At 49.1% G+C, this 24,711-nt stretch overlaps 1 protein-coding gene across 2 annotated transcripts in view; it reads right to left on the minus strand.

The window, feature by feature from the left end:
* SLC24A4 (solute carrier family 24 member 4) overlaps window positions 1-22,488 on the minus strand; it is a 182,071-nt gene extending 159,583 nt beyond the window's left edge. For both annotated transcript variants that reach the window (XM_040256615.1, XM_040256614.1), the window contains exons 1-2: window positions 22,359-22,488; window positions 20,216-20,326 (exon numbers count right to left, since the gene is read on the minus strand). In XM_040256615.1, coding sequence (XP_040112549.1) covers window positions 20,216-20,326; window positions 22,359-22,488 — 241 coding nt within the window. The remainder of the gene's footprint in view (window positions 1-20,215; window positions 20,327-22,358) is intronic.
* Between the last annotated feature and the right edge of the window lie 2,223 nt (window positions 22,489-24,711).

A 24,711-nucleotide genomic window follows, 5' to 3' on the forward strand; every position in this document is an offset into this window, starting at 1 on the left:
AGTTGCCATTTTCTTCTCTGGGGATCATCCCAACCCAGGAATTGACCCCGTATCTCCTGAATTGCAGGGTTCTTTACCACTGAGCCACCAGGGAAGCCAAATTATAATTTAGGATCCTTGACATTGGAGTTGGTCTTTCTGCCTATGGTATTTGCACAGGGTGGGCATTTAAGCACTGTTTATTTCATGTGAGAATGAGATTTCAGAGTAAAGAGTTAGATTTCTATTTGACTTTGGGGATTTTTTTTTTTTTTTGGCAAAAGCAGTTACTTTCTTCATCATGATGTGCTAATAATTGGATTCATGCTTCCTCTTTCCTTCCACACTGTATGTTAGGGTGAGCCCTGTTCGATTCATCTGCACTTGGCAAAGTGCTTCCCACATCAGAGGCTCTTGAATTTCTTGGGTAAATGAACAAGTGAGTAAATAAATGAGTGAGCAGATCGTCTGAGCAGACTTCAACCCCAGAGGCAGCAGGAGAGGTGTGAGGGGAGGGGGGGACCCAGTCAATCTGAGAGGCAGGGAGAAGCTAACTGGAAAAATCTGGCTTCGAGGATTAGCTAAACTCAAAATAATGATTATTCAAATTGAATGGAGAATGACAGTGAATTTCTGATAAGTCTGCAAACTGCATCTTACTCTGCCAACTACTCCTAGAAAGAGACAACAGGGTACTACCATTTAAGACACAGATTGTGTCCAAAAGACAGCTTCCAAGATGCAGTTACAGGAGAGGAAAAGAGGTGACCAAACAGACGAGCTGGAACAAACCATAGCAAACAGACCATGAGAGATCGGGTCTACTACAGAGTTCCAGGGTCACCTCTGTCCCTTGTTGCTATATTGACACTGGGTTATATGAAACCAGGAATGCCGCAGGAAGGGAAATGGTGGATTTCTAAGACAGGTGAACTGAACAGGTAGCTACACCACGAATGGCATGAGCTGAGTAGTGATGTGCCTTCAACAGCCAACAAAGCTGGTTGCCAAATGATCAATGTCTAACGCCTGCGGCTCAGAGTAAGTTCCAGACCGACTCACCCACACAGGCGCCTAGTCTGATTCTTCAAACCTAAAATGCAAACCCCCAGGCTTCGTGGTCTACTCTTCGTGATGGATTTTCACAACCAATACAAAGAAGCACCTGCTCCTTTGGGCATGGAGGAAATGCACCCACTTTGGGCATGGAGGAGAAGATGGGCATGGAGGAGCCTGATGCACAAAAAGGAGGAAACAGCCCTTATCTTCCTTCTGCACCGTGGATAAAGACCTGGGTATAAAAAGTCATAAAGACTCCATAAGAGGACAATGTGGTCAAGAATTGAAATCATTCCTTGTGGTCGTGAGTGTTTTTAAAAAAATCATTCCTTTGATATCACATGTCTCTATGGAGTAAAACAGCTTGAAGATATTTCTGCCAGTTTGTTCAAACCACTCTCTCCAGCTGGAAAGTGTGAAGGGGAAGGTCACCACCATGACACCATAGTCAGAGGTACCAAATCAGAAAGGGACTTTCCTGTCCCTGGGCTCTGCAGCTTGCCTGCTGAGGGGACCGTTTACTAGTTTGAAGCGAATGTGTGGGCTTGGTTACCATGGGTTCACCAGCTCTGCAAATTGTGCTTCTGGGCCCAGGAAAGGGGCAGCCCCTCTGGTGCTTAGCTCACCTCAGCCTCCCGGTGTATCACCCAGCAGGACAGAACAGAACACTGCCATGATCTCTTCGGGGTTGAAGGTCTCCCTACAGGAAATCCCAGGACCCCACGCTCCCAAGAAGAGAGGACCAAGCTGGAAGGCTTAACTTGGAAGAAAAACAGCCCTTTGGCATGTGTCCTGGGCCCATGGTATGCTATTAAAACACACACACACACACACACACACACACACACACTTATTTAAATGCCTTTAAGTTTTTCCTCCACATTATGACACACCAGACCAAAGTGAGATTGGGCAATCAAGATCACCAGTTCCTGGAAATTAAACATGAACGGCAGACCACTAAACAATGGCTCCCAAGGTCAAGTCCTGCTGAGGCAAGTCCCTGTCTCAGGGAGGAGGAGCGTTTACCAGCCCAGGCCATCTGGCTGACAGCATGAAGGCCAGAAACTCAGTCTCTCAAAGTGACAAGGAGAATCCACAGCCATCTTCCTGGATGAGAAGTAGTTGAACTGTGGTGCTCCCACTATCCTCTGTAAACAAAACCCTCCCAAACCAGGAAGGCTTTGTCTCCTCTGTATTCAGCTCTGAGGCATGCCACGCTGAGGCAAGTCCACATCTGGGCACTAAACGGCAGCTTTAGTGACCACACATGTGCAGGCTTGCCCCTGGCAGGACCTCCCCAGCAGAGGGGGACAAAATACACTTGTCAATATGGCCTGGGTTTATGGGAACCCGAGGGACTGCTAAGCACAAGGTCATCCCCTTGCTCCTGGGCACCCATGGCAGGAACGCCAGGGCAGGAGCTCGATCTGGGTGATGGAGACTTATGCAGCACGCAGCATCCTGGGACTCAATGGGCCGCCGCTCTCACCCCAGCCCTGCACTGCCACTGTGTGTGAACCTCGGAGAGTCCTCCCACCCCCAGCTCCTCATTAATGTCACCTGGGAGCTTTAAGAATACCTCTCTCCAGGTCCCAACCTTAAAGGTCCTCATTTAATTGGCCCAGAGTGGAATCCAGGTATGGATAATTTTTTTTTAAAGCTCCCTGGGTGAGTCTAAAACACAGGCAGGTTAAGAACTTCAGCTTACAGAACTGGGAGTCAGGGCTGTAATATACAGGGTTGGAGAGAGTGGGCTAGACTGTTCAGCATTTCTCCACCCAAACTTCTCCCCACCTCCCACAATATTTGGGAAATACTAGGTTGAAAAAAGTTTAAAGCTCAGATACTTGTAGATCTCTATTCACAGCAACATTATTCACCACAGTAAAAAGGTGGAAGCAACCACATATCCAATGATGGGTGAATAGATAAACAAAAGTGGTCTATACACAAGAACAGATTACTCAGTCTTGAAAAAGGAAGGGAATTCTGACACATGCTACAGTGTGGATGAACCTTGAGGACATTATTCTAAGTGAAACAAGCCAGTCACAAACAGGAAAACACGATATGATTCCACTTATTCAAGGTATCCACAGGAGTCAAATCAGAAAGGAGAATGGGGGCTGCTAGGGGCTGGGGGAGGGGAAAGGAGTCAGCTCTGGTTTCAGTCGAGTTTCAGTGGGGATGACCAGAAAGTTCTGGAGGGGGATGGTGGTAAGGGCTGCACACTTATGCGAACTGCACCTAATCCCACTACACTTCGTACTTTAAAATGATTTAAATGGAAACTTTTACGTCTTTTTCCATTATACAGGTTTCTAAGTTTAAATGGTTTCTGACTGCAGACTATTTCAGAAACTTGAACATGCTATTGTCCAATCTGTCTCCACTAGAGGCAGACTTTACCAGTCTTCCCCAAAGTTATCTGATCACAAATGCTGTTTCGAACAAGAGATGGGGAGTGGGGCAGATCACCTTCAGGACCCATGCTTCTCGAAGCAACTGGGAGAATGCTGAACCAAGCACTAAGCACAAGCTTTCTATAGCCAAACCCTGGCTATGTAGCTGCTAGAGCATTCAGCAAAGCAGCTAACGGGAGGATCTCACTGAATGCTACCAAGACCCCTGCTGGGTAAGCAATATAGCCCTCATTTCATTGCTGCGGAAACTGAGGCTCAGAGAGGCCCAGTAACTGGCCCAAGGCTGCTCAGCTCACCCGCAGGGCTGGGACTCATCTCTAGGACAAGCAGACTCTACTCTCACTATAGTTAAGTTCCCTACATTTGAACAAGTTCCATCTAAGAGCATGTTTGTAAGTCCAATGTGTTTTGAAGTCCAACAAAGTTAGCCTAGGTACCCAACTAACACGATTGGCTATATAGTACTGTACTGGAATAGGTTTATGCCTTTCACACAAACACATAAAAAACAACCACAAAAAATAAAGAAACCGTTTTTAATCTTAAAGCACAGTACCTTGAAAAGTACACGAGTACAACAGCTAGCATACAGGGGCTGGCATCGAGTGAACAGGCAAGAAGAGGTTCTGATGGCAGGAGGGAGAGGAGGTGGAAGATGGTAGAGCCGAAGGATCGTCAGCAACAGGAGACAGAGGGCAAGCCGCAATGTCACTCATGCCTGATGTTTATGGAACGCACGTTTGCATCTTTGAAAGTTTGAAACTTGAAGTTTCGTAGGTAGGAGACTTACTGTACTCCAAAGCAGTGGTGCTGATATCCCCCCCAGCTTGTTAGGAATGCAGAGCCTCAGGCTCCCCCCAGACCTCCTGCGTCTGCATTTTAACCAAGTCCCCAGGTGACCGTGGAGACATTAACGATGGAGACGCGCGGCTCTGTGCTCTAACACGTGCACGGCTGTGATCTCTCGGGGCCCTTCTGACTTCATTGTGTGCGTCTAAATATTCACTGTGAGCTTGGAGCTCAGAGGCTGTGGAAGGAGCAGCAATGCCTGCCCAGTGCCTGTGGCCTGCAAATTAGACACCAATCCCTTCCACTTCTTTCTTTCTTCCTCCGAATGCATACGGGCCACCCAAAGCCCTCAGGTCATTTAGATACTTGTCACACCATACTACATTGGGATTTTTGCCAGCGAAGGAAAAACAAGCAAGGTTTTTAAGTGACCAAAGAGATTTCAAAGCAATTCTTCCAAGGGTTTGCCCCCTCTGAGGTCCATAGAAGAATCACTCAGAAATTAGAGAAAAGATTCAACAGCACAGCCAGTTCATTCTGCTACCAGTTCCCTTATAAACACTCCAGCACGCTGCCCCAGCCAATTTAAAGAGCCCAGGTGATGGGGCCTCCATTTTCCTGGGGAGGCTGTTTGATGAGCCAAGGTTTCCTTTAAGAGGCTTTTCCCCCTTCTGGTCTGAGGATTCCCCAGGTACAGCCTCCTGCAACGAGATGAAATCACTCCCAAACCATGTCAAGTGCCCCCTCTCAATACAGTCTGCTTTGACAGAGGCTTAATAAACCAGAGTGACTTAGCTGCTCTAATCTCTGCTTCTAAGTCATTCTATCTACTCCATTAATCACCTCTATCGACACTCTTCCAGGTCTCCAGAGAGGTTCCACTTCTTTCTGGTAATGGGCTTCTCCAGACTGCAGACCAGCCTTTCAACTTCAGGACTCCCATCTCTGGCTCTCATCCGCGTCCTCCAAAGGCAATCCCAGGAGCCCCCACCCAATGCTCCTCCACACCCTGGGGGAGGGGAGGGTCAGGCAAGGTCATCAGCCACTCTGAGGCAGCCCATTCAGCCCAGAGGACATTTCATGTGGCACATAAATGGTCCTTGTCCTGATATTTACCTTCAAATAATGTAGGACCCAGAGGCCACCAGCCCACAAAGGCAGGCTGGAGCGCTGACACTCTACCAGGGGCCCTCGTGATGACACAAATCCTTCTGGGACAGGCACTCAGCTGCCCCTCTGCATACTCAGAGTGGGCAAAGAGCTACAGAAGCGGGAGTCTGTGGGGCTCTGAGTGTTGGCTATCACCCAGAATAAGGGCCACAGAATTCTCTCTCTGCTAAATCTGGTTTTGTTTAAATGCCTGTGTGTCACTTACAGCAAAAGCCTCTGCGATTGAAGCCTCTGCAAAATCCCGTGGGGCTTAAGCCCAGCTGATACAAAAAGCGTCATAACCCAGGCATCCCAACATGGGGGGCAGAGTGCAGAAGGAGAAGGAGGATTGAGGTGACCCATGCTCCCTCACCAGTTGGCTGTGCGCCCCGAGGCCAACAATGGCATCCTTCACCCTGCACGAGCCAGATGGAGGAGCAGTGCCCTTCAGGCTTGGCACGATGCAGCCACAGGGCCCACCATGCCCACCCGAGCAAAGCCAGCTGAAAAGAGCCACTCTTGCCCCTGATCCAGCTGGGTCCTCTCTTACCACCCTATTTCTGCAACCACCATACCCAGCACCAGGAATGTTGCACGCTCCCATCTGTCCAGCAAACACCACTTGCGTCAAAGCACATCTCAACCCTGCATGATGTCTTCCAGCCGCGCCGGGCATTAGAGTGTCATTCCAGGTCACACGTCTCAGTCACACCTATGGGCTCACCAAGAACAGGGCCTTCTCTCGCTATGCTCAGCATTGACCGAGGGCCTCACACATGGAGAGCCAATGAGTGTCTGTGTACTTCAGAACACAAAATAGAGGACAGAAACCAGCCATTGTGCTCAGCACAAGGTTCTGGGCGAGGGTCCCTACAGAGGGGTCCAAGTCTAAAGAACAAAGGGGTGCTTCCCAGGCCCCCATCTTGGAAAATGGTGATTTGTCCGGTCCTTTATCTGCATCTGTAGTCAGAAATGACAGCTCCTACCTCCAACATCTGCTGAGACCTGCAGAAGATGCCCTTCTTCATCTAGTCCTCCACATCCAGCAGAAGACAACCATTTTTGCCTAAATTTCTTTGCAATAGCTCATAACTGTTCTCTCTGTCTTCACTTTTTTCTATGCATGATGCTAAGAATGTTCACCTTATTACCTTAAAGTTATTACTTTAAAGTTATCCCCCATGGTGCCAGCAAAGTCATCTTCCTAAAACACAGAGCTGCTCAGAAACCATCCGTGGCCCTCACTGCTTACAGGGCAGGGGACAAAGGCCTTGTGATGTTTGAGTCTCTTGGTCCAACATGCTTCTTACATGATGACTAGCCTCCCACACCCGCCTATACACGTTGTGCTCCAAGCTTACCCCGAGATCTAACTGTCCCTCACCCAGGAGACCCTTCATCATATCCCCAAAGAATACAAGCTTTGGGGCCAGGTGGCCTGAGTTCTAGTCCCCACTCTGCCAATTCCAGGTTAGGAGAACTTGGGCCAACTATTTAAGCTCTCTGTGCCTCCCTCGTATCTTCTGTAAACTGAATATAATAAAAACAACAGTAATACCCACCTACCACCTATCTTCCTAGGATTGCTACAAGGCTCAGCAAGGGAATGTGTAGGCCCATCTTCAGGGCCCCCTTTTGACAGGATGCTCTTGGATCCTGATATTTACAACCTACCTGTCCTTCTTGGGTTCTAATCCCCAGGATTGGAACACTTCATATTCCTACTTGTAGTACACTCAGTTTTGTATTTTGAGCCTCTCAACGGGAGTGAGAGCTCCCTGGAGGCAGGGTCACATCTAGATCAGTTTTCACTTCCCCACAGGCCTAGGAGATAGTACTATTCAATCAAAACTCATCTAGCCGCCAAGTACTAAACTCAAAGATGGTTTCCTACCTGAGCTCAGAGAAACTGCCCTCAGGAGGCCTTCTAAGTAATTTTTTAATCCATGTGATTATTTTAATAAATCTTAAGTACAGAGTTGAACCAGCTGGTATGGGATTGACCCAGCTAAAAGGCTAGTCCCTGAACTAGGCATGTATAATGAAATCAACAGTCAGACATTTATAAAGTGAAATGAGATAAACCAATGAAGAGGGTCATACAAGCTGGTATTTGGAAAGATGTTCTAAAGACCTCCTGCATCTTTTTTTTCTAGCCAGACATTCCACAAAGGGAGCCTTTCCTGCATACGGGCCATGTGCAGCACTTGCACCAAATCCTACTTGTGGTTTAATGAGTCAGTTCTGAAAAGTCCCAAATAACTGATTTTCTCCATTTCACAATGAAGGAATGTTCTTCAAAAGGTTAAGCATCTATTATAGTTATGCAAAGGGCTTCCCGGGTGGCTCAGTGATAAAGAATCCACCTGCCAAGCAGGAGAGACTGGTTCGATCTCTGGGTCAGGAAGGTCTCCTGGAGAAGGCAATCCACTCCAGTATTCCTGCCTGGGAAATTCCAGGGACAGAGGAGCCTGATGGACCACAGTTCATGGGGTCACAAAAGAGTAGGATATGCCTTAGGGACTAAACAACAACATAGTTATGCAAACAGTAGGAATAATACTTGTATAGCACCTGGCACTTGATCCTTAAAAGCCTTAGCATAAACAGTGTCATCATGATGCCCATTTCACAGGCAGAAAACTAAGGCTGTAATAGCCAAAATGACTCATTTGTGCAGGTTGTATCAGGGCCAGAATGCAGACTCTGATCTCCAAATTCCAGATCGCATTCATTAAGTCCCCTTTCACCAACAGAAAGGACCAGATGTGGAACACACAGAGGCCTCCTGCAGCCTGCATAGTCTGGGCCATCTCAGCATCAACCATGCAAAAGGCCAACAGTACACATAGGTCCAGATATCAATTTCTTAACCTTTCTACTCGAAATGAAGCAAGTACTGCCTTTATAAAATTCACCCTCATTCCCTTGTTTCTAAAAAATTCATCCTGTAAAATGATGTTCAATTTGAGTTATCTTTTGGAGGTAATTTCAGCAGCAAAAAGCTGCTCAGTACTTGCTCTGTGCCAAGCTCTCCTGTAAGTACATTATGTAGATTAACATGCTAAGCACATGCAACCCCATGAGGAAGGTACTGTGTGGGCTTCTACATGCACACACATACACACACATACAGTGCTAATCTAGAGTTTGGGCTATATCAGTGAATGAAACAAACCCTGCCCCTTCTGTGACGTTAAAAGATAAAGTAACTAGTTCAAGGTCAAGTAAGCAGTAAGGGCAGAGGCAGGATTGGAAACCAGGCACATTGACTCCAGAGTCCATGTTCTTAACCCCTGAGCTCTTAACTCTTAATTCCTCTTGGCTGGGTGTCCTGATCTGTCCCAAAGCATCAACAGGCAAGTGGGGACAGCAGGGGAGACAGGAGCTGCTTTCATGGGATACAGCTTCCTGCCAGGCAGAACGGGGACCTCTGTTGTCCAATCACTATTTGCCACAAACTGAGTTCATGCCCGACTCCGGCCTCAGTTCTAGAGCCAAGGATGCAGGGGACACGGCCGTGCCCTCAAGAAGCTCCCAGGCTAGTGCAGAAAGACTAGCAAATATTTCTATTAGTTTACCATCTGCGCTGGGCCCAGCATAACCTGTGAACTGGGATGAACTGCCCAAATTGTGACTTGGGGTGGGGGCAACGTGAAACCATTTACCAACTTCATCCTGAGCAGCCCCAGCATATTGCCCAACCCTACCTCCTTCTGCTTTAAAAAAAAAAATCAAAGTAATCTGATTCAGCCTAGCCCTGGTTGAGCACTGACTCCCTGCTAAATCCCCAAAGCCTAATTACTTAACTATTGTGCATGGTAATCTTAGGAGGTGTTTGTTTTCTCTCTCCCCGTGGACAGCCAATGAGCAGAAGGCAGTGGTTGCTAGTGAGCATTGCTCAGGTAGGGGATAAAGCTGTGATTTCTCGCGCAGCACTTTCCTATGGACCAAGCCTCCACTTCAGAACACCCTTCAACCGCCACCTCCTACCCTTCCAGGGCTCAATCAGGCGTCACCTTCTCCAGGGAGGGGACCCTTGCCCTGATCCACTATACTTGTTCCTCCAGAGGCATTTGCCATAGGCGACTCTGTTATTTAAGCCCCCAACTCCTCCGTGCAAAGCCTGTTCCCTGGCAGCGGAGACTAGATCCCCACCCCCAGCTTCACAGCCTAGTACATCTCAGGCTTTGTAGACAGTTGAGAAATACACATTGCCATTAGGTCCTCAGGCCATGTCTTGAGACCGAGAGCTGCAGCCCCGTCCTGTGCTGAATTAGCAAAGGTTGCCATGACTCAGAATGTGGGGGCACCTTCCCATGTGCAAGAGGACAAGCCACTGGGCAGCGAGCTCCTCTGCTTCTCGGCCACATAGTGACCTTCCTATTCCTTTCCCAAAGGGGACATGCACTGCCCTTTCAGAAGAAACTGTAAATTATTCCGGCACATTTATTTTTCTTCTTTTTTCGTCAAATGCTATGCTCCAATGGCCTCTTCATAATGGACAATGTTTTTTTTTTTTTTTTTTAAATCCTTTTCAAGCATTTGACTTTGCTATTGAGTTGAACGGCTGGATCTCTTCCACCCAAGGCAACACATGGCAATGCTTAATGATTTCCATTTTTAACTCAAGGAGGAACGTTCCTCGGAGTTCAAGAGGAAGCCGAGTGGGCGCTCTGGATTGCGGGAGGCCCGCATGGCGTCAGGAGCGGAGAATCTGGAAGTCAATGGGGGGAGCAGATGGCCCAGCAAGGAGGCGAGATTGCTAGCAGATGGCCCCCATAGTTTGGATAAGGCAAAAAGAAAAAAAAAAAAACTTTTGATTGCAAACAAATTGGTATTAGAAGCATACCAAGAAGAGAGGCCCACACAGATGTTTGCTGTTGCAAATGGGCAGGCATTCCCTATTCCTTTAGAGGGGGCACCCAGTCCCAGTCAGTGACAGAGGCTGGAATTGCAATGCAAGTCCTCACCTCTAAATTGTCTTTTTCCACCCAGTTTATTCATAATTATGGATAAGGATGTAGGCACACAATTCAGACCATCCAAATTAAAAAGCTTGGCCCCACAGAGGATGTTTAGGGCAGTGAAAGCATTCTGCAGGATATTGTTCCGGTGATTACAACGTCATTACAGGTCTATATCACAACTCAGAGAATGCACAACACAAAGGGTGAATCCTGATGTAAACTATGGTTGTGGTTAACAATAATGTACGAATATTGGCTCATCAACTGCAACAAATGTAGCGCAGTAACGCCAAGTATTAATGGGGAAGCTGGGAAAAAGAGGAATAATAGAGGAACTCTATTTTCTCCTCGAATTTTCTGAAAACCTAAAACAATTCTAAAACAAAGTTTGTGGATTCTCTCTCGCACACACACATACCTGGCTCTTCTTGCTGGCTGGGTGACCGTGAACTGGTCACTTAACCTCTCTGAGTTGCCTTTTCCTTATCTTCAAAATGAAGACACTAATAGCACTGACCCAAACAGTTTTTATGAGGAGTAAGTAAGTTAATACACAGAAGGCACGTGGAATAGCTCCTGCCCATAGTATGTTGGTATTAGCCATGGTTACAATGATGGCCACAGATACTGTGTGCCAGCTACCCTGAGATACTTCAATCATCCATCATGGGATTTAAGGCTTGCAGCAGCCCTACAAGGCAGGTAGGAAATGCTACAAAAGAGAAAACCTGAAGCTTAGAGAGATTATATAACTCGCTGAGGGTCACATGGCTGGCCAGTAAGAGTGAGCTGGGACTCAAACCCACACGTCTGCCTTCCCCACCACAAGCTGCCATGTCCAAGGAGGAAAGTGCTCTCTGGACAGGGCCACTGTCTGGCTGCTGGAAGGCTTTGCACTTATCCTACGTAATCTCGCTTTGGAGGGCTGGGGGCATGAGAGAGGGACAGGGGTGTGGGGGAAGGAGGCGGGAGAGAAGGGGAGAGGCGAACCCCAAAGGCCAAGCAGGATCTTGGCAGAGCCAGTACTAGAACCCAGACTTTGGCTCCCAAGCCACTTGATCTGCTGTATTAGCATATCCACTTCACCCACATAAGAAAGCCAAGAGTGATCGCCCTGATGACAGACTGTTCTCTTCCTTGGCCTCCACCTGTGGCTCTGCCAGCCTATCTCTGTTCCAAGGCAGATGGTGACAATGGCCCCCAGAAGTCACCTGGCTCCTCTGGAGGTTGCCCCTTGCAGGAAAGCCCCTGCCCAGGCTGGACCGCCTGCTCTGCCACTTGGGACAGTAACTGAACCATGATCTCCCTGCCCACAGGGATAAGTTCAATTCTTGCTTTTCCAAAGCAGCATTTGCTTTTACATAACAACTTTCAAACTTGGGATGTGTGACTTGTCTCCCAAGCCTGCTGGAGCAGCCTCCGAACAGACGTTCGTTCAGAATCCAGACACTTCATCTCGTCTCCGGTACCACCTCACCTCCACACCCACGCGGCCTGATGTACTTTTTGCAGCTCTGGGTCCCCTCCTCCTACTCTTGCCTTCTTGCTCTTTCTGCACCTCTGCTCCCCACACCGGGGGCGCCTACAGGGACCCACAGCAGTGGGCTCTGGCTCCATGATGACATCCTCCTAACCTGGCTCAATGCCAGCTCCTGTGTGCAGGACATCACACCCCTCACCACCCATCCCCTCTCCTCTCCCCCTGGTCTGTACGTGTAGCCCTGACCCGGAACAGAAAGGGAAAGTAGATCAGAGCCAGGCTGACTGCAAAATATCCTCCACCTAGAATGTGATCCAATGCCTCTGCTTTCCTGAAAATCTAGAGCCTCCCTTCATCTTCACACGCCTCTCAAGAACCAGTTTGCCCTCTTCCCCCCGGCCTTCCCTCTATGGACACTCTTATGGGCTGAATGCATGCATGCTCAGTCATGTCTGACTTTTTTGTGACCCTCATGAACTGCAGCCCGCCAGGTGCCTCTGTCCATGGAATTTTCCAGGCAAGAATACTGGAGTGGCTTGCCATTTCCTACTCCATATGGACTGAAGGTGTCCCCACAAAATTCCTTTGCTGAAGCACTAACCGTACTCCCCCCAAGGTAGTGGTGTTAGAGATGGGGCCTCTGGGAGGTCACATGGGTGGCACAAGTCATGAAAGATGGCTTTGGACCTGATGGGATTAGTGGCCTCACAGGAAGAGCCAGCAGAGTTGTTCTCACTTATTCTCTCCTGCCGCGTGAGGATACACATAGGCCAGGAAGCGCGTTCTCACAGGAGCCTGGCCATGCTGGTATCCTGATCTTGGATTTCCAGCCTCCAGAATCGTGAGAAAATACATCTCTGTTGTTTAAGCCACCCAACCTATGGTATTCTTGCTATGGCCACCCAAGCAAAGACACAGCACCATGAGCCCTTTCAAAAGACATATGTGAAAAGCAGGAAAATCAAACATGATGAAGACAATTCCTCCAGCATCAGTAGGGGAAAGCAAGCTCCTCTCTCCCTTTTCAAGCACAAGGCATGGGATGTAGGGAGCCCAAATGAGCAGGGCCACTGAGTCCATCTCAAATGTGTGGGAAAAGGCAGAAAAGAATGGGGGAAGGCATTCCCACCCCAGCTGAGAAGCCAAAGGATAAAACGCCACCTAAATGCTGAGAGATGAAAACCAGTTTCTCTATTCAGAGGCAATTTCCGCAAGGTACACCATCCTCCAGCATCCCAAACCTCCAAAAGGTTAAAAACAAATAAGAAATGTAAATGTATTTCCAGAAGAGAAAATAAACAGTGTGTGGTAAGATGTTTACTTCTTAACTTGTCCTCATAAAATTCAATTGACAGAGTTTTCCAGCCCCTATAATACACAGGCAATGTGTCATCTCCAGATAAGCAGATTAAAAAAATAATCATGAAAATGGAAGCTGAGGTGTGAACATGTGTGTATAAATGCTTGATAGGTATTAACTCATTTAATTCTAACAACCCTATGAAATGAATGCAATTATCACCCCCTTATCACCATCATTTTACAAAAGGAAACACTAAATACCTACTACGGTTTTAAAGAGCAAATGAGCCTTGTCTTTTATATCCTAGTTGAGAGAGGCAAACAATGTAACAATAGATATGGAACCTGTTAAAAGCGCAACCAAGAGAATCAGTGACATAGAAGGCTACTTTGGCTTGGGTGATCAGGAAAGACCAGGGGGAGCTGGCAATCACACAAAGGAACCCATCTTGGAAGACTGGGGGTAGAGGAGTACGTGGTCCCCAGAAGCTCCAAAAGTCAGCCACAGAATGTGTCCATCACTGGATCTCACAGGTCAATGCCAGGCTCAGGCATCTGTAGCTCTCAGAACCTCCCAGAATCACAGGTCCCACCCTCAACTGTCTTCAAACACTCCAGCTGCCACCACCGAGAGATGTGTGGAAACCGTTTGGGTCCTGATGCAGACTGAAGGTTTGTGTCTCCCTGAAACTCTTACGTTGAATCCCTAACCCCCAAATGTGATGGTGTTTGGAGGCACAGCCTCTGGGAAATGATTAGATTTAGTTGAGGTCATGAGGGTGGAGTCCACATGACAGGATTAGTGCCCTTCTAATAAAGGGAAGGGAGACCAGACCTCCAGTTCTCTCTCCACCATATGGACACACAGCAAGAAGAAAGCCATCTGCAAGCTAGGAATGGAACTAGCCAACACCTTGATCTTAGACTTCTCAGCTCCAGAACTGCGAGAAATAAATGTCTGCTCTTGAAAGAGAAAGAACAAATATCATATATTAATGCATGCATATGGAATCTAGAAAGATATTGCTGATAAACCTACTTGCAGGGTAGTAATGGAAATGCAGACATAGAGAATAGATTTGTGGACATGGTGGGGAAGGAGAAGGCAGGACGAATTGAGAGGGTAGCATGGAAACATATACATCACCGTATGTAAAATACATAGCCAGTGGGAATTTGCTGTAGGACACAGGGAGCTCAACCCAGAGCTCTGTGGCAACCTAGAGGGGTGGGATGATGTGGGAGATGAGAGGGAGCTTCAAGAGGGAGAGTACATATGTATACCTATGGCCGATTTATGTTGACATATGGCAGAAACCAGCATAATATTGCAAAGCAATTATCCTCCAAAAAAAAGTTTGAAAAAATAAATGTCTGCTCTTTAAGCCACCCCGCCTATAATGCTTTGTTCTGTCAGCCCAAATGAAGGTAGTTCCCACAGGATTCAGTGTCACTGTCCTTCATTCCTATTTCATGCATTTTGTAGGGAGGGACCCAATGCCTCTGGGGGAAGAAAAATAAATGACTTTTCCATAGACTTCAGTGGTCAAAAGGAAGCTTGTTTTGTTTTTTTTTTTTTGTTTTTTTTTTTTAGCTTCCCCACATTTAAAAAGAAACCAAACTGTGTTTCAGGAAAATCACTATGTCAGACCAAGTCTAAGCCTTCATTTAACATTCAGATACTGAAAGCCTACAAAGTGGCAGACAGTGTTCTAACCCAGTGCTGCCTGGCCTTCAGTGGGCCTGGGAGCGCCCTGGGGGATTCCGTTAGGATGCAGACCCTGACCCTGCAGTAGGTCTGGGGCGGGCCTGAAACTCTGCATCCCTGATACTGCCAGGTGATGCCAACCGCAATGGGCAGCAGGACTCCAGCCCAGCAAGGGCATCAACTCTGGCTTCAACTTGGAATAAGCTGGAGAGGTCTGAACAAGTCCTGATTTCTGGGCTCTACCCCAGACAAACTCCAGGGTGGGGCCCGGGCATTCAAAAGAGCTCAGTGGGGACTTCGCTGGTGGCACAGTGGATAAGAATCCACATGCCAATGCAGGCAACACAGGTTTGATTCCTGGTCCAGGAAGATTCCACATGCCTCGGGGTCGCTAAGCCCATGTACCTCAACTACTGAGCCTGCGTGCGCCCTAGAGCACCACCACAAGAGAGGCCCGGGCACCACAACGCGGAGTGGTCCCTGCTCTCCACAACTAAAGAAAGCCCATGTGCAGCAGTGAAGACTCAGTACAACCAGAAATAAAGTGCTCAGTGATCTGAACGTGCAGCCAGGGTTAAGAATCACTCTTCTGGACATAGAGCAGTGAGCTAGGTAGCCCTCAAGGGGAGACAGATGAGAAATAACTAAATTATTTTAGACAGCAGAGACATATGTCATTAAAACAACATGGGATAACATGATGAGGTCAGCGGGGGGTGGGGGGTGGGGGGAGGGGGCAAGCGGGAATTACACTGAAGCACAAATAACAAGACAGAAACACTACTGAGATGCGAAGAAATGACCCCAGGCTGAGAAAAGAGCCCACTTTCCACCTTAAGTCTTAAGGGATGACAAGAGCAGGGTCCCATTTGTGTTTTTAGGACACAAAGCTATCTCTCTGACAGGTGCACAGGTTGCACTCTGAGGGGAGAGAAAATAAGACACGTTTCCTTCCTGGAGGTTCTTATGAAAACATGAACTAATGTTTGCTGAACACCTACTGTGGGCAATGCTTCTGGTCTGGGAACTGACACAGCAGGCCATTGTTCAAGCTCCACATGAAGAAACATGTGGAGAGACCACATGGGGAGACCACATCCCTAAAAGACCCCATTTGGTAGATCACAAAGGGGGCAGTCTAACTGGTGGAGAGGGATGCACGGTGGATTCTCAGAGGATGCAAGAAACTTGCGGTTCTTTATGGGCAGCTCCTGTAACTGTGTAGCAAAGAAGGCAGCCATCAAATGCCACCTTGTCACCACTACCCCCCGCACCCCGACACTAACTGGTAGGGAGCTCTGGTCCACCTTCATCACAGCAGCCCCAGAACAGGACTGCTACAAAGCCACCTCCTGAAAATGCCTACCCCTGCTGGCTCCCAGGGGGAGTTCAGGTGTTGGAGGAGGAAGCTTCAGTCCCATCCCTCCAGACCCAGAGCCTGTGACCTAACTCTAAGTGGGTTCAGGCCCAACACTCCCCTGGCCAAGCAGCTGGCTTAAGGAAGTCATGTGACTCAAGTCACACCAACCCACCAGAACCTCGGGGCTTCTGCAGAAACCCCTCGGCCAGCAGCACTCTGTCCAGCATTTTGGGGTCTGGGAGGACCTAAAGCGAGGGCTGTGGTCACCGCATGCTGGGTGATATCTGAGCTCAGAGGCGGAAAGTGAGCAACACAGTTCACCTTTGACCTCAGCCAATAAAGCCCCTTTTTGGCTAAACCCAGCTTGGGGAGGTTTTCTGTCACTGCAGCAGAGGCCTGCTTCATCTAGACCCCCAGACTCTGCAGAACTGCCTTGGACTCATTCGCCATTCTCCAAGCCCCTGATGTGGTCCTGTGAGGCTGCTGCCTGGAGCACCTCTGCAGTCCTCTCGTGTCACTGAGTCCCCTGGGCTGGGACTCTGTCTTCTCTACTTGATTATGATCTGCTTGATGACAAGGGCTGCCTCTTATATTTGCTTCTACCTCCACCAAGTGCCCACTTGTGAAATGGAAAGGGGGCTAGATAGTCTCATGGTCCTCAGATGAAGAGGCTGGAAGGGAACTCAGGCTTTGGCCCCATCTGGCCTGGGCGGAGAGCAGGGGCAAGTGCAATAGGGACGGCATGCGATCAGAGCCAGGTGACCCCAGAACGTTCATGGCGGCCAAGAGAGCCTGGGAAGTCACTAAACTTTGGAGCCTTGTGTTCCTCACCTTTGCAAAAACACTGAGGTGTTTAATGTTGGAAAGGGCACTTTCATTCCATCACCTGACCAATATTTACCAACTCCTTTCTAATGTGCAGGACACTATCCCAGAAATAGTTGATACAAAGTGAACTCTTTGGAACCTTGTGGACTGTAGCCCACCAGGCTCCTCTGTCCATGGGATTCTCCAGGCAAGAATACTGGAGTCGGTTGCCCTTTCCTTCTCCAGGGGGTCTTCCCAACCCAGGGATCAAACCCGTGTCTCTCATGTCTCCTGCACTGGCAGGCGGGTTCTTTACCACTTGTGCCAACTGGGAAGCCCAATTCAAGTGACTTGATGCTAAACATTTTGCCAGTTTCCCTGCTTCCTTCTTTGAAGGGGGACAAAACCAGGCATTCCTGCCAAATAGGGCTGACTGTTCCATAGTTAGTGGAATAATTTTTGATCAGACAGTACTCTGAAGAGATAGGAGCAAGAGTAGGGCATAGGAGACTCTAACCTAAGAAATGGGGTCCTGACTAAGCCAGTGTGCCCAGACTACACGTGACAGAAGCTACAGGAGGAAGACATAGCCAGTCCAAGATGAGAGCGTGGTGAGCTAGAAATCAGTGCAGAATGCACTCCCCCTCTTTACCCAGGGTGAAAAAGCGTTCCCACATGGGTAGTGCTGATTTTAGCATCTCAGGAGACTGGAATGAGAGGACAGGCCCCAGCCACAGTTTCTGGCTGTACACATGTCCACGGGTTAGTCCCACACATGCGTCAGTCACTTCCTGCTGCTGGAAGAATGTGCTGAGGGAGGTGAAATGACAGGACGGTACCACTGCCCACTGGGTCACCAGGACAGGCGGGAGGTCAAGGGAATCCCAGCTGCTGCTCTGCGAGTTCACCCGGCCCCGGCCCCATCAAGCAGAGGGTGAACAAGTTAGAGATTTAGCTAAACCTCTGTGTCCCAGATGGACTCCTCTGACAGCATTTTGAGGGAAGGGAAGTTGATGGTGTTGAAAACAGGCTTTGAGGGAAGGCCCTGGCCTTCGTCGGTGCATGGAACTAACCAAACATTTCAGACCTACTGGCCTAGGTTCCCGGACCAGCTTCCCCACTTAAAAGTTTCATGACTTTGAGTGACTCCTGTCTCCTCCCTAGGTATTTACCCACCTGTAAATGTGGATAAGACTTGCCTATGAAAGTAAGGGCTTCCCAGATGGCACTAGTGGTAAAGAATCTGCCTGCCAGTGCAGGAGACACAAGAGATGCGGGTTCAGTCCCTGGGTGGGGAAGACTCCCTGGAGAAGGAAATGGCCACCCACTCCAGTCTTCTTGCCTGGAGAATCCCATGGACAGAGGAGCCTGGTGGGCTACAGTCCATGGGGTCGCAAGTGTTGGATACAACAGAGCACAGCACTGCTTTGCTGGCACTCCCATGAGAATAAGTCACAGGAAGACTGCCTCCTAACCTATTCCTTTGGCCTGGGTTTCTAGTTCCTTTTTCATACAGCCCCATGCAGAGCCTCACCCGGTTCTTCTAACAACCCTAGAGTAGGAGGCCAAGCTCTATTCTTCCCATTTTACAGGTAAGAAAACAGACATCTAAAAAGTCTGACTTGCTTGGCAACTTGGTGGCAAAGCTGAGTGGTATCCATCTAAAATAAAACCTCCATAGAGTGTGGAGAAAAAGGAACCCTCCTACACCCTCGGTGGGAATGTAAATTGGTGAAACCACCATGGAGAACAGTATGGAGGTTCCTTAAAAAACTAAACATAGAGTTACCACGTGATCCTGCACTCCCACTCCTGGGCATATATCCAGAGAAAACTATAATGTGAAAAGATATGCACCCCATGTTCCCCAATGTTCATAGCAGAGCTATTTACAACAACCAAGACACAGAAGCAACCTAAATGTTATCAACAGATGAATGGATAAAGAAGATATACATACAAGGGAATATTGCTTGGCTATTAAAAAAAAAAGGAGTGAAATAATGCCATTTGCAGCAACATGGATGGACCTAGGGATTATCATATCAAGCAAGAAAGACAAATATCATATCACTTATATGTAGAAGCTTAAAAAATGATACAAATGAACTTATTTATAAAACAGACATAGACTCACAGACTTAGAAAGCAACTTACAATTACCACAGGGGATAGTGGGGAGGTGGGGGTAAATTAGGTGCTTGGGGTAACATATACACACTACTATACGTAAAACAGGTAAACAGCACAGGTTTATAGTATAAACCTGTGCTATATAGTATGGGGGACTATACTCAACACTCTGTAATAACCTAAATGGAAAAGAATCTGAAAGAGAATAGACATATACATGTAACTGAATCTCTTTGCTGTACACTTGAAACTAACACATTAGAAATGAACTATACTTCAATTTTTTTAAATAAGATAAAATTTCATGGTTCCCAAAGAACTTTCAAATGTATCATCCCATTGAGTCCTTTGCACAAGGAGCCCCAAGTTTGGGAGCTGAAGCTAAAACCTAGGACTAGCCTGTCTGAGCTTCTATTAGCTGGCCAGTACAGCTCCTGGGAAGAAATCTCTACCCATTTAAGCAAAGCCTGTGTCTGGCAAGAAGAACAGACAAGCCTGGGTCCCTACAGCCTCTCTGACACCCTGGAGAAGTCTGAAGAGGAACATCAAACCACCTCCCAGGGCAAGCAGAACCATCTCTCAGGTTGCAATGATACCTGGAATTCTTCTCCCAAAGAAGGGGCCCCAGCGTGTCCCACCCATGCAGTGACCCTGGGTGGTATGACCTGGTGGGTCATCCCAAAGTGTCCTCTCCCAGAGCAGCTGGCTGTGCTGCCCCTGGAGTTCCATCAGATGGACTCAACGAGCAAAAGGGAGAGAAAACGAAGACATCCAGACAAACAACATGGGGGGTTGGGGCAGAACACTGACCCTTCAGTAGCACTGTGAGAACAAAAACTGAAAAGGAAAACTCTCAAATGTGACCTTTCCAGTTGTTGGATAAAGAATGTGAGTTGCTTAGCAGCACAACTGATTAATGTCTGTATGTCAACTCCTTATTGCTACCCTTTCCCATTCAGGGTCACAAAACCATCTTTTCTCAGCTCTGGTTACGACTGTCTACATCCATACCATCTTGACGCTAAGTCAAATGCCTTGGGAAGAATCTCTTACCAGGATCTGTGCAATTCTTGGCTGCCTCAGTCCCATTCACTGGTGCCATCAGCCTTCTATTTCTCCATGTGTCTGGGAGAACATATTTGCTCACAGAAGCTGTTCTGTGCCCTGGATTGGAAAATAAGTCACAAACACCATGAGATCAACATGGCATCTACATTCTCACAATGGCCTTAGAGCATATATCTAGCTCTGTCAGCAACAGCCCTGTTTGACTATTTAAAGCCATCTGCAGGGAGTGATACAGTGACCGGAAGCACAGTATCACCTGTTCACCTACAGTAATCTGTTTCCTAGATCTAGTTCATTGTTTCTAGCCCCAGATAGGTCAGCATGCGCTCTGACCTTGGCCAAGATTGCTTCGGTCTCAGCCCCTCACAAGTGCAATTCAGGGTTTAGACAGGTGACCATTAAGTTCTTAGCCAGTAAACATGCTCAGGTATCCCGGTCCTGAAGGATAGTCAGCAAACAGGTGGAGAAAGGGGATGGGATCTGTCCCAGGACTTTGCACCCTTGAACACAAATCACCTGGGAACCTTGCTACAATGCACATGCTGATTCAGTAGATCTGAGCCAGGACCTGGAATTCTACACTAACAAGCTCCCAGGTGACACTGATTCTGATGGTCCAAGGGCCATACTGAGTAACAAGGAAGATCACTGGAGTGGATGCTGATGACCAAGTGCAGCTGAACTTCTAAAGGCCTTCCTGATCCAGCAAATAAAAAATAATTCTCACTTTAAGACCTTTAAAGTATTCATTTACCTCTCCTGAGGTGCACACTGCTTCAGCTGGGTAATAATACCTCTTCTATAATGCTGACATCTAAGAGCTTCTAGGTATTTTGTTATTTCTAGTGTGTAATTGAGGGAGAAAACACATCAACTTGCCCACTTGCAAAGCACCAGGTACTATGGTATTCAAATAACCTTTCTGGATTTCTTTCAGAAAGGGCAAGTTTTGTTTAATCTTTCATCCTCAAATCACGAAGTTTGAGTTTTGAAAGGCTGTATAAAGTTTAATGAAGTGCCACCTGATTTTTATCAATCAATATGAGCCTCTCTAAATTGTCCCTAACTACTCAAGAAGGTACCATCTGCTTTATTTCCCATATCCTGATTGTTAAATCACAGTATTCCTTTTGTTTTCTTAAATGTTTGAAAATACACACATATATACATATGCACATATATTTATAACCGAATCACTTTGCTGTACACCTGAAACTAACACATTATCAATCAACTATACTTCAATTGAAAAGTCGAAATAAAGTTGCCAGAGAACATTAAAAATTAAAATAGAATATTAAAAACAACACTAAAAGGTCCCCAGCACCCATAGAATGGGAACGTTAGCCACTCTGAATGTCTTTTGAAGGTTCCACCTGGGCTCACATGCCCTACTCCATCCCTAACATTTTTTGTAAGTTTCTTTTTCTCTCCATCTTAAATTTGCATATCCTAAGCAACTCCCAAATTTCCTTGTCTCTTCTCGGTTGGAAGGCGTGTGGATAGCGGTTCCAGGCACCAACACTCTAATTCCGCGGGGATTAAGAGGAGTTGAAAAGTGATTTTGAAACACAGCGGCAACGTCCTCAGGGGACAGACTGCCCCACCATTTTTAGGGTTTGGAGAGGACGCATCAGGACACCCCGGGCGCCCCTTCGGCAGGGGCGAGGGCGAGAGCTGAGACTCAAAACCTGGGTTTTCGAGGGACGCGGAGAACAATCTTCCGTGCTCTGCAAAACTGGAAGGTGGTCCATTCAGTCTCGTCCGCCCCAGGCCAAGAGAATCCATACGTGGACCTCGCCGCTGCGCTCCGCACACTCCCTGGGCACCCCCAGGGACAGAACTCTGGAGCCGAGGGGCCAGTGGTTCATGCTTTCGCCTTAGTAACACAGACCTGCAGCCGCGTTCTGAGCCCCCAGCGGCCACGCGCAGCTCAGGGGAACAGGCACCAGCGCTGAGTGTAGCCATCAGCCCTCCTGGGTGCGCTCTACCTGCCTGATGGGGAGGGGACTGGATGAACCCTTGGAGCTAACCTGGCTGGGAAAAGAGGGAACATCTCCCAGAACTGTCCCGCGGTTTTCCAGCCCAAACCCCCCAACTCCCCGGGCAGGCCCGCACCATTACCTACCCCAGCTGCCAAAGAGGCCAGACGCACAGCACACCAGGGCCAAAATCGCGCACACGAAGCCAACTTGCTGCGGCAGCATCTCTCGCCTCCTGCGAACTTTGTGCGGCCCAGGGGGCCCGCGGAGCGCCATCCGGCAGCGCCTGGATGCCGTCTCTGACAGAGGATGGGGAGCCCCAGCGGCCGGAGTGCTATCTGGGGCCGAGCGGCGTGGCCTGGAGCGGGCGACTGGAGGCTCAGAGGCCAGGGGCTCCAGGCCAAAGGTTCATGGCCAGCGGGCGAGCTCGGCAGGGAAGCAGAGAGAGGAGGTGGGGGGCGCGCGGCGCGGCCGGAGCTCAGAGTCCCGCGCGCGGTGTGCGCGCTCCGCGCACCATGGCTCGGCGGCAAGGAGGCGACGCCGGCACGGTGGCGCTGGCGGCCCTGGATCGCAGGGCTGGCGCAGTCCCGGCGTTGGTGCCGCTACCTGCCCGCTCAGCCTCGGCGCCCTCGCCCGGCTGCAGCCCTGGGAGCAGTGCCCCGGGGCGCCCGCGGGAGCACTCAGTGCGCCCCCGCGCGCCGCGCCGTCGCTCCCACTCGTAGCATCCTCCCGCTCCAAGTTTGGCGGCGGTCGCCAGCCAGCGATGCTCCCCGGCTTCCCGGCGAGCCTAGCCGGGCCGGCCCAGTGCGTTCAAGTGGGGTGGCAAACTGGACGCGCAGGACCTGAGACCCTCGCCGCGAGCCGCCTAGACGTCGGCCCTCCGGGGGCGAGCTCTCCCCGGGAACTTTGTCTCCGGCTACCGGCGCCTGCGTCTGTGAGGCCGTGGCGCCTCCCGCCTGCAGCTCTCGCCTCCTTTCTCCTCCCCTCCCGCCCCTCCTCCCCAGCACGTGTACTCCTCCCCTCGGGCGCACTCGCCGGTGCGCTCCTCCCTTCCCCGGCGAGACTCAACTACTGACCCACACAGTCGCCCTCCTTCTCCCTTTTTCTCTTCCCCTGCCCCTACCGAGCCGAAACTAGCCCTTCTCTAACCCTGCGGGGCTGCTGCAGAGAGGAACAGGTTATGGCACCGCAGGGACTCTGGAAACGTGGGTTTCCGTAGAACGATCGCTCTAGTCCGGGCTCTGCACGACCCCCGAGGCCACCCGAGGCCCCTACACCCCCGCGGGGCGGGAGATGCAGGAGAAGATTAATTGCTCGAGCTGAGATAACAAACACGCTTGCACCAAGCCAACAAGCGCCCGCGCCCGCGGGGACCAGCTCCTGCAGGGCTCTCGGGGCGGGCGGGGGAGCCGGCGGCGGGGGCGCAACGCTGACCTGCAAAACGCAGGAGACCGGTTGGAGAGAAACCCGAGAGTTCTGCAGCCCCGCCGCGGAGAGTTGAGCTTTTGATGTTCTGGAGCCGTACCGTTTCACGGGGCTTTCTGGGTTTGGTTTTGTTTTTCCTCCTTCTCTCTGATCCGTCCTCTAGTGTAAACCGCTTCAAAAATGGGGCAGGAGGCAGAATTTCAGAAGAGCAGCCGCTGAGTTGTAATCCAGGTGCAAGCAGGTGGTGGGGACCTTGAGCCAGAGGGCCTCAGCCCCTGGGAATTACTTCTTTCCCTGGCCATTGAGCACTTAGAGCGTGCTAGGGGTTAAGTCCATGTAAAATCCTTTTTGGAACAAGGCCAGGTCTGTTTAATTAAATAAATACACACCCACGGAGTGCAGGATCAGGGCCAAGTGCCAGTCAGAGAACAAAACAACCAAAATATGTGTACTATCCAGTTCCTGCTTTCAAGGAACCCCAAATCAAAGGGGAGCCAGACCCTTAGATAAATGCCGGTTTAACAGAGTCAGTTACAAAAGTCACTGTTTTTGCAGGATGTGTGTTATTTTATTTATCATTACTCAAAATGTGGTCCACAGCAGCATAAGCATTGCCTGGGAGCTTGCAAGAAATTCAGGCTCTAGAGTTCCAGCCCAGACCTACTGAGAATGTGAATTTTTAACCAGACCCCCTAAGAGGATTGTGTGTACATTCAAGTGTCAGAAGCGTGACCCTTTCAAATCTGTCCCACTGATTCTAATGGGACACCATCTGCACAGTTCCTCTCAGACTAAGCATTGCTTGTGTTGGCCTGGCACAGTGACACAAGTGAGAGGTACCTGGAGGGCCAGGGGAGGGAGAAGTTTCACTAATTATTTTCCGTGGTCCCTTTTCAGTACCCACGGATACTGAAGGCATGAACACAAGACTAATTGCAGTGGAAACCCCTAGAGTAAATGAGATGGAAACAGCCGGGTAGGCCTTGTATAGAACAGCTCAGGGTTCTGTTATGTCTGTAGAGCAGCCTTACCATTGAGGACCTCTCTCTATATGAGTGACCTCTACCAAGCATC

Source organism: Oryx dammah, unplaced genomic scaffold, assembly GCF_014754425.2.
Source record: "Oryx dammah isolate SB20612 unplaced genomic scaffold, SCBI_Odam_1.1 HiC_scaffold_16, whole genome shotgun sequence".
Taxonomy (NCBI): Eukaryota; Metazoa; Chordata; class Mammalia; order Artiodactyla; family Bovidae; genus Oryx; species Oryx dammah.